This window comes from Pezoporus occidentalis, unplaced genomic scaffold (genome assembly GCF_034315485.1).
Source record: "Pezoporus occidentalis ecotype Australia unplaced genomic scaffold, CSIRO_AGI_Poc_V1 ctg29, whole genome shotgun sequence".
NCBI lineage: Eukaryota > Metazoa > Chordata > Aves > Psittaciformes > Psittacidae > Pezoporus > Pezoporus occidentalis.
The window spans coordinates 3,129,754-3,140,141 of NW_026914829.1; the positions used below are offsets into that span (position 1 = coordinate 3,129,754).

At 39.6% G+C, this 10,388-nt stretch overlaps 1 protein-coding gene across 2 annotated transcripts; it reads left to right on the forward strand.

Moving 5' to 3' along the window:
- The first annotated feature begins 596 nt into the window (after positions 1-596).
- On the forward strand, positions 597-7,350 carry KLHL31 (kelch like family member 31). 2 transcript variants are annotated; one of them, XM_062626181.1, is made up of 3 exons: positions 597-723; positions 3,040-4,243; positions 6,269-7,350. In XM_062626181.1, exons 2-3 carry the CDS (start codon positions 3,072-3,074, stop codon positions 6,999-7,001), a joined length of 1,905 nt encoding a protein of 634 aa, XP_062482165.1. In that variant the 5' UTR covers positions 597-723; positions 3,040-3,071; the 3' UTR covers positions 7,002-7,350. The 2 variants fall into 2 exon arrangements, with proteins under 2 accessions (XP_062482165.1, XP_062482166.1); XM_062626182.1 differs by having other exon boundaries at positions 610-723; positions 3,070-4,243.
- Positions 7,351-10,388: the final 3,038 nt, after the last annotated feature.

Here is a 10,388-nt window from a genome sequence, read left to right on the forward strand (position 1 = left end):
GGTTATTTTACATCATAGAACACTATAATCACACAATATTTTGGGTCGGAAGTGATCTTCAGAGATCATCCAGTCCAACCCTCCTGCCACAGGACACCTTCCACTAGACCACATCGTTCAATGCCTCATCCATTCTGACCTTGAACCCTTCCAGGGATGAGGCAGCCACAACTTCTCTGGGCAACTTGTGCCAGTGTCTCACCACCCTTATTGTAAAAAATACCTTCCTTATGTCCAATTTAAACCTGTCCCCCTCCTTGAAAATACTGGCTTTCACCCAGGCACCTAGCTTTGCGGTGGAGAAGCCAGTAGTCCACCCTACACTTACCTGGGACAGTTATTACCTGCTGTGGATCTACGTTCTTCACCTTCCCCTCCCTTTCCTCCCTCATACCTGTGCATTTGCAGGGTCCAAGCTTGTCTCCCCAGTTTCCAGAGGCCAGGCAGCCCAGGGAAGCTGAACTCCTGTAGCTGGGCAGAGACAGGGAGCAAGGCACAGAGAGGAGGGGTTATTTTAAAGAGCACCCAAGTGCAGGCTCTGGTCTCTTTTGCTCACTGTGACAGCAAAGCGTGACACTGGAAACCACAAGTTGGGACTTACCAAGTGGCCTCTGGTCTTTTTTTACTGTATTTCCTCTCTTTTTGTCTTATCATTTTCCAAGGAGGAGGCATTTTCACTGACAGCTTCTTGAACAGCTCTGGGACCACATTTTTCTGAGGAGGGTAAGGGGTTTTTAACTCCTCACTTTGATAGTGTTTAGAAGACATAACATTTTAAGGGAGGGGGGAGAGGTTAGTTATTTCAATATACTGGTTTGGGACCTCAAGTGTCCTTTGTGTTGGGTTGTGCTTAAGCTAAAATAAATTAGATGAAAACAAACTGCTATAGAAAACCAAATCATCCAGGGTTTTGTTTTCAAAGTTCAGTAACTTGAATTTATTACAGGATCATTTGATTTGTTTCACAGTTTTTGCATGTCCTGTCACTTGTGTGCTTATACACTAAACTAGCTAGTGACATTTCTGCTGATGGAAAAATGTATTTCAGGAAAAAACTTCGGAGAGTGGACATTTTTGAACAGATAGCTTAAAATGTCATGTATTTAAATAAGCTATGCAATGACACAGTGAGCCAATAAACATTAAATGCTGCATGTATTAAACTTTTTAAGTTACAGGTCTCTAAAAGTATTTAGAACCACAAATATGACTGCCAAAATACATGCTTTTGCCAGCTATAAAGTTGTAGCTATTAATACGCAAAGCTGTAACTATGTGGATAGCATGCAAAGACACCCCAAAAGCTGATGTTTTGCTTTATTCTGTGCCAACAAATATACACCACACTTGCAGTAGCACAGGTTTTTTTCAACAAATGTTGTGTTAAACACCAAAGTATACTAAAACACCAGCTGTATCTTCAATTGAACCTGTCTTAAAATGGCAAGCTGCTAGGAGGTTGCTATTCTGGGAGGTGACTCTGATAGGTCTCAACAGATGCAGCTCCTGGAATGCAGCCGGAGCAGGGGGGAGCCGGGCAGCAGCTGACCCCTGCTCTGGCATACAGACGTTTCGGGGATCACAGCTCACGTCAGCGCGGGATGACACTGACACTTGTGGCACACATGGCCTTCTCCCCAGCCTGCTCGGCACATGGTTATCACCCAGCAGCAGCAGCAAAAAAAGTCCTGGTGCTCATAGGCAGCAATCATTCCTTTCTATAATTAAATTATCATTTTGTTATGTGCTGTGTGCTTAAAGAAAAAAATGATGTGCTGAGGTTCTAGGCTGACATATTACTGAAGTCTTTTTATTAAGTTATCTAAAATCATCCAGACGTTTGTTTTATCATCAAGTAGCATTTCTTCGCATTCTTGTTTTTATGAGTGCAAGGATAACAAAGAAAGTTAGCGTGTATAAATTGTTTTAAAATCAATGGATATACTGGAATAAATGCTATGCTTGAAACTATTTGAATACTTATCTCAGCAATTTTGTTTTAACTGTGTTATTGAAGATCAGTGTATATTTGCATATACATTTATTTGCTAGAAATAGCACCTTTGAAAACTACTGAGGAGCCACCTCAGATTGCATTTGACAAAAACGTGGCTTTTCATTTCAGCAAGAGCTGGAACTTGCCTAGAGTTGATAGATGTAATTCAAGTATCTGTTCTAACATAACTGTAGAAGAGTAATTCTTATCTTCACACGTAAGGAACTTGTTTAACATAGGACGTCCTGCTAGAGTTTGCATGGCATTTTTTAAATACAAGTTAGACACCTCCCTAGACCTCCACAGAATCCTAGAGTAAGACTAATAATTTCAAATTACTGATACTGAAAAGCAAACAAAGTGCACTATAAGCAGAAAGTATTTGTGAATCTGACTTGGGAAACAGAATATCATCAGTCTACAAAATAAAAACTTACAAAAAGCTGGAAGCAATTTGGAGCAGATCCTATATCTAAACTCAAGGTGACATCATACTGAAATTTGCTTTCTCTTCCTGTCTTATCTTGCTTTTTTTTTTTTTTTTCTTTAAGCATGTCTCACACTTTTAATATTTTCTGGTCAAATTCTGAACTAGGCTGTAAGTCAGTACTGGCCTTGGAGTAAGGACGAACAAACTTGGGGGTCCCTATCTTCCCTATGTTTCAGACTAATGAATTCAGCCCTGTTAAATGAATGAACCTGGATGATTTAGACATATATTTATGTAATTTTACACTCTGGCAGACTCATTTTTAGTATTTAACTCTTTGGATGTGGTGATATCGGGTGAATGTTAATTTATGACCTTGTTTTTAAAAAAAAATAAAAATTATTTGTAGGTGCATCCTTCACAATGTGAGTATTGATTGTTATTAAGAAGCAGCCGCACTACAATCTCGGAAAGTGTAATAGTTTTTAGTAAGAGATTATCCTGTGTGTTTTGGTTTATATGCATTGACAAAGGTTAGATTTGTTGCATAATCACATAGCTATTAAATTTCACAACTGCAGTGGAGCCCTAAACATTTTAATTTTATTTTTAGCAAGCTCTTGGCTGTAATATTTCATTGCAGTCATGGCCCCTAAGAAGAAGAATGTGAAAAAGAACAAATCAGATATCAATGAAATGACTATCATTGTGGAAGATGGTCCCCTCAGTAAACTAAATGGCTTGAATGGACTCCTAGATGGAGGAAATGGTTTCAGCTGCATTTCATCTGAAGTTGCTGACCCATTATATAGTCCAAATCTCTTGGAAGGTCTAAGCAGAATGAGACAAGAAAATTTTCTTTGTGACTTGACTATCAGTACCAAAACAAAATCCTTCAGTGTTCATAAGGTCGTGATGGCTTCAAGCAGTGACTACTTTCACAACATTTTAAAGAAAGATCCATCCACTCAAAGAGTGGACCTCAATGATGTATCCCCATTGGGTCTAGCTACTGTTATCACCTATGCTTACACAGGAAAGCTTACTCTCTCACTTTATACAATAGGTAGTATTATTTCCACAGCAATTTATCTGCAGATTCACACCCTTGTAAAGATGTGCTGTGATTTTCTAATTCAGGAAATCAGTGTTGAGAATTGTATGTACGTTGCCAATATTGCAGAAACATATGGACTAAAAGCAACCAAGGAAGCTGCGCACAAATTCATTAGAGACAACTTCATTGAATTTTCAGAAACGGATCAGTTCTTAAAACTTACCTTTGATCAGATTAACGAACTTCTTGCAGATGATGACTTGCAGTTGCCTTCTGAAATTGTTGCATTCCAGATTGCAATAAAATGGCTGGAATTTGACCAAAAAAGAGTAAAGTATGCTGCCGATCTCTTAAGTAACATCCGTTTTGGTACCATCTCAGCCCAAGATCTTGTCAGTTATGTTCAAACTGTGCCAAGAATGATGCAAGATGCAGACTGCCATAAGCTCCTAGTGGATGCCATGAACTACCATTTGCTTCCCTATCACCAGAATACACTTCAGTCCAGAAGAACAAGGATCCGTGGAGGTTTCAGAGTCTTAGTTACTGTTGGGGGGCGCCCTGCTCTAACAGAAAAGTCTCTTAGCAGAGACATCTTATACAGAGATCCTGAAAATGGATGGAAGAAGCTGAGTGAAATGCCAGCTAAAAGTTTTAATCAGTGTGTCACAGTGATGGATGGATTTCTTTATGTGGCTGGTGGGGAAGACCAGAATGATGCCAGGAACCAAGCCAAGCATGCAGTCAGCAATTTCTGCAGGTAATTGGTTATTTCTTTAAAAGGGGTGGAGAGATCTATTCCACACAATGCAGGTAGACAGATTGAGCTGGGGTGGTTTGGGGGAGGTATGGATGCTATTCTATATTAAAGTTTGACCTTATAGCAGCCTTCCAGTATCTGAAGGGGGCCTATAGGGATGCTGGGGAGGGACTCTTCATTAGGGACTGTAGTGACAGGACAAGTGGTAACGGGTTAAAACTTAAACAGGGGAAGTTTAGATTGGATATAAGGAGGAAATTCTTTCCTGTTAGTGTGGTGAGGCACTGGAATGGGTTGCCCAGGGGGGTTGTGAATGCTCCATCCCTGGCAGTGTTCAAGACCAGGTTGGACGAAGCCTTGGGTGAGATGGTTTAGTGTGAGGTGTCCCTGCCTATGGCAGGGGGGTTGGAACTAGGTGATCTTAAGGTCCTTTCCAACCCTAACGATTCTATGATTCTATGATTCTATGAATGGACAAAAATACTCAACTGAAGTTATGCAAAAACTGTGGTTGCACATGCAAAGTGAGAAGTGCGGAAAACCAAGAAAACTTACTCTGAGTGGAGGAAGTAAATAGGAACATAAATAGGAAGTTCTGGGATGTTCTAAGGTACCTAATCAGGCAAGGTGAGACATTTTAAATTTCAAGTTCTTCTGATGCCTCACAGAAAATTCTGAAAAACACCTTTTAGGTGTTGTAATCCTGACTTCCTATGCACTATCCACTATATTTTGAACAGCTTTTATAATGCATTTTATATCCTTTATCTTTTTTATTTATCAAGAGATTAGAAACAATATCGTTGTCTCTTGAAGGCTATATTTCTTTTCTAAAGTGTACACCAAATAACAGCTCACTTCTGAAATATTGCAGTTCCTATCTATAGTAATACAAAGTAAATGAATTAAGAACCTTCTCTAGATGAAATTTACCATATCATCTACTTTATCAGAAAAATATGTCACATAAAGAAGATTATGCTGTTGCTCTCCCCATCGTCTGTCTTTAGTCTGTCACAGTCTCAGAAAGAGCTGTGGCTTGGTGCACACCTTGGTTGTGGAGAATCCTCATGGTCCATGGCTGAGTGGGTTCTGCTCCCTGTTCTGCCATTAACCTCGAGCATGTCAAGACACATCAGTATGTCTGTGGATTTACTTTCAGAGCTGCAGATGACAATGCTGAATGGGAGCTAACAATCAGAATTTACTTTCTCATAGTCTTTTTCTCGTGTGATTCTCTCAGTATGCAACAGGAGAAATCTCCTCAGTATGCAACAGGAGAAATATACTGGCCTACTAATGTACGTCACTCAACTTCTTCAGGAGTTATAATTTGATATTTCTTATTAAATAAGCTAATTTCTTATGTAAATGTCAAGGTCAGAGAATGTTATTTCAGGTAGGAATGGTGTTATAAAGCAAAGATGTTCTTTCTACTTAAATCTTATTCCATATGAGTGACAGGGAAAGAACACTTACCATTTAGAAAGTACTAAAAAGATTCAAGTATAGATCATAGGCTCATAGAATAGTTTAGATTGGAAGAGACCCTCAAAGATCATCCAGTCCAACCGGGCAGCAGTAAGCAGAGACATCTTCAACTAGATCAGGCTGCCCTAACACCTAGTATTTTTTAAAACCCTTTGACTTAATTTTGTCATATTTGCTGCAGGTTTAAACTGCAAAAACTCCCCCTAAAATCTCTACTGTATGTTGAAAGTATCTCTTCCCAGTATTCTGATGAGGTTATTGTACACAATCAAATTACAGAAGAGTCAGATTTACTTAACTGAAATAATAACAGGTTTGAATGATACAGATTTTTTTTTCCCCAATTAAAAAATAAATGTATTTGGAAATTTAACTAGGAATACCTGTTTCATTCCACTGGCTTCTAATAGGTTGAATAACTAAATTCAATTTTAGCAACTTTGCTTTTGCAGGAGTACTGGGGCTGAGACGGGACTGGAGAATTTAGCAGAGCTTGTGTAAGAGACAGTTACCCTCTTTTTTTAATGCTTTCAGATATGACCCTCGTTTCAACACCTGGATTCACCTGGCAAACATGAATCAGCGGCGCACCCACTTTAGCCTGAATGTGTTCAATGGCCTCCTTTATGCAGTAGGTGGCCGCAACTCTGAGGGGTGCCTCTCCTCGATTGAGTGCTACGTGCCTGCAACTAACCAGTGGCAGATGAAGGCACCCCTGGAGGTGCCCAGGTGCTGCCATGCCAGTGCAGTGGTGGATGGTCGGATCCTGGTCACAGGAGGTTACATTAATAATGCTTACTCTCGCTCAGTGTGCATGTACGACCCCAGCAAAGATAGCTGGCAGGATAAGTCCAGCCTCAGCACCCCAAGGGGGTGGCACTGTGCAGTGTCCCTTCTGGAGAGGGTCTATGTCATGGGTGGGTCTCAGCTGGGGGGGCGAGCTGAAAGGGTCGATGTACTCCCTGTGGAGTGTTACAGTCCTTACACAGGGCAGTGGAGTTACGTGGCGCCACTTCAAACTGGAGTTAGTACTGCTGGCGCCTCCATCCTTAATGGGAAAATTTACTTAGTGGGTGGCTGGAATGAAATTGAAAAAAAATATAAGAAGTGCATTCAGTGCTATAACCCAGATCTCAATGAATGGACAGAGGAAGATGAGCTGCCTGAGGCCACTGTGGGTGTATCCTGTTGTACCATATCCATGCCCAGCACCAAGACGAGGGAGTCCAGGGCCAGCTCAGTCTCTTCTGTCCCAGTCAGTATTTAAATACGTGTCTAACCAGCAATATGTAAAAATGTTTACCAGCACAGCAGTATAATTAACCCGTTAAGTAGCATTTTTGTGCTTACATGGGAAAAAATAATTGGCTTTGCAAAAGTTTTAACAGTGCAAATTGACAAATTTTCATGGTCATGCAGGTGGTATGAAACAGCATATTAGGGTTAAGATTAATTTCTTAGCAGGAAGAGAGAGTTAACCCATAATCCCATAAATGCAGACTTTCATTCTCTTCCTGACTTTACCACTGACTTACTGTACTATCTGTGGCAAATCAGTTAATTTCTTTGTGCCTTGGTTTCCTCACATGTAAAATAGAGATAAACTTGCTTTAGAGAATTGTTGAGAGGCTTTTTAAATACTAAGTTTTCAATGCTTTCAGAACCCCAAATGGAAGTCAAATATTGCTAGTAATAAATCTCAACATACATCAGAAATGTGCCATGTCTTCATAAAATTGATCAGGTTTGTGCTTTTCTAAACACCTTTTATTTTGACAAATGGAAGTTAAAAAAATAGCATATGGCATGTGCATATTTTCCTCCTGGACCAGTGGTATTCACAAGAAATTTCTCAAAACATTTTCTCCTTCAGAAGTTAGATCCCATGAGATTTAATTCTCATATCTAATGCTGTGCCATGACTTTCAAGATCTGAATCCAACAAAACCCACCTTAGTTCATGAAAGCGCTATGGGCCAGCCCCAAGGGCTGTCTTGGGTGCCAGACTGCTTTCTTGACCTCCACGTGTACATCAAGGAACAGATCACCTCCTCCTCATGCCAGGCAGACTTTCCTGTCATTACAGTATGTCTTCAGTATGTCTTCTCCTGTTCCTACTCATCTATGTAGGAACGTACCTGTGGCTTTTCTTCTCCTCTAGGAAGGTCCTCACCAATACAAGGAGCTAGGAACTGCCACAGCAGAGGCAAAACCTGGAAGCTCAGCTCATACCAGTAGGCACCAAGGGCTAATGGTGTCTGAGCTTGGAGCAGATGCACAAAGCCTCTCTGTTACCCAGTATTATTCTGGCAAATAACAGTGGAATGTGGAACAAAGATGGAATAAAGACTGCAGGATTTGCCTTTAAGGATAGGATATGTGAGGGAAACAGCAAATCGTGAAAACTGGATGAAGTTAAATAAACTTTCCTTAATAGGAACAAAGAGATACCTTAACACCTTTCTTACCAGGTGTAGGCACTACATTACCCAAAGTAATCTCCTCCTAAGTATACCAGTATGTATCTCCTTTTGAAGCCTTCAGCCCCATTTATGGAGGTTTTATTCACATTTATCCAAAGGCTAGACTAATGGTGTGCCTGTTGAAGTCTGTGAAGTTCTCCCAGGGAGTACAGAGAAGTCTTTGCTCAACTTAGATTACTTTTCAAGAACTTTTCTTCCTAAATTCAGCATGTAGTGGGGGAATTAAGCATGAAACCTAATCCTGTTCCCTTAGCCAGAGAGATATGCAGCCTGTAATGTCCCCTGAGAATCTGATACCAAAGGACTGCTGTCAGCACGAAATGCCTACATCCTTCTGTTTGGGAAGGAAAGAAGCAATACAAGGAACTATAATGATTTAATGTAAGTAAAAGGGTAGAAGTTCACTGTCCTTAACATATTCATAGAGGCTTCACATGCAGTTTCATCATATTATCTTTGATACCTCCGGGGCCTGGTGTCAATAAGAAGGCATGCTTTTAGCAATATTTATAAGGCAGCCAAATTTTTATCTCATTTGCAAAAGGGGAATGCTATAAAATTGTCTGTAAACACAGATGTTGTTGAGGCAAGCATCTTCAGGACTTATGCTCTGCTCTTTGTAGCTTTGTCACAGCTACATATTGAGCATCAGCATGAGCATGACACAGTATTAGAGATGAAGTAATTCACTCTGTCAGTTGAGATTAAACTCCATGGTACACAGTCCTGTTTTCCAGTTCTGACTTAGTGTTCATATCTGCATCCTGACTACACAATTTTAAATCCTACATTCTGTTTTTGAGTGCTGCATGTTATTACAATATAATGCAACTCAATGACTTTTGGTCAGAGTAGCACTGTCATACAGTTTTGTTTAATTTAATTAGCATACAGTTATTCTTTATCCCACTGAATTCAAATGAATAATAATTCAAACCCACAATCACAGAACAAAACATGGAATTATGTAACAGAGTAAGATTACTTTGGGTTTAATATGAAAATGCTGTTCTTGCCCATTCCAGTCACCAAAAGCTTCCTGTGGATAAGAACAAATCTTCTCTTTTCCCAAAGCTGTGCCCATGTGTTCCATATAAAAATATTTAGGAAGAACTTTGAAAAATCTGTCTGCTCTTTTTTTTCTTTTGTGAAATTTTAATACTATTACATGAAGTAGCTATCCAGTCAGTCCAATCTACACACCTATACACATATCCAATTATAACTGTATACATACTCCAGCTATTTAGTGTTCCAAGGTACCCATGAGATGGCATTTAGGAACTGAAGAAACAATTATTTTGGCCTCAAATATCCTTGGATGAATTTGTCATACGCAAGTGTCTCTTTTTCCCTTTAGGAATTCAGTTCCAAAATTATATGAGTAGTCAAACATTGCTACATACTCTCTTCTTTGTGAGCCAACACTTCCTATACATCAACAGCCATCTTCTGTTTTTGAGTAGAAAGTTATTTGTGAGTGATGGGCTAAGTGCAATGAAACTACTCTCTTACTACTTAAAGGGTTAAAAGCATTGGGGGCCAAATCCTTTTCATCTCACTCAGAAAAAAGTTCCATTGACTTCAGTGGGACTACTGAAGAAGGTGTACAGGATTTCAAACTCTTGGCCAAATTCTGGCAGAACAGTAGATACAGATGCCTGCCAAAACTGTAATACCCAAAAGGAAAGCTGCTCTACAGCCTCTACTGCCCTTGGCCGTGACAAAACCATAAAGACTTGTCCTAGGACAGAAGCCAAGTAACACTGGCTATGTGTTCTTTCCATAGCACAAATTAGGCACACACTTTAGGCCAAAAATTGTAGGTAGGTTAATAAATGGTATTGTTATCAGTACAGCACTTCAGGGTGACTTTATATTATTTTCTCTAAACATCTGTTTAGGCTTCAGCTGCACATTGAGCCAGGATTTGGCCCTCAATATGTGACAATATTAGCTGGACTTAGTATTATTTTGATCATACCAAAGTATTCAGCTATTTGTGAGATTTTTATGTACAAACTTGTTTTGTTAGAACTGTGAAAAATGGTTTGTGTGTTGTGTTTTATTGTCCGGTACGGTATTTGCAATCTCCAGGTGTTTTAATAACAACATCTCAGTTGAACTTGAAATACTGTCTATCCCAAAAATAAATTTTGAAATGCAGTTTA

Excerpts from the sequence above, each read along its gene's own strand:
- KLHL31 (XM_062626181.1), top strand. The coding sequence starts at position 3,072 with ATGGCCCCTAAGAAGAAGAATGTGAAAAAGAACAAATCAGATATCAAT. Across the intron at positions 4,244-6,268 it reads GCAGTCAGCAATTTCTGCAG|ATATGACCCTCGTTTCAACA; the intron begins GTAATTGGTTAT and ends TAATGCTTTCAG.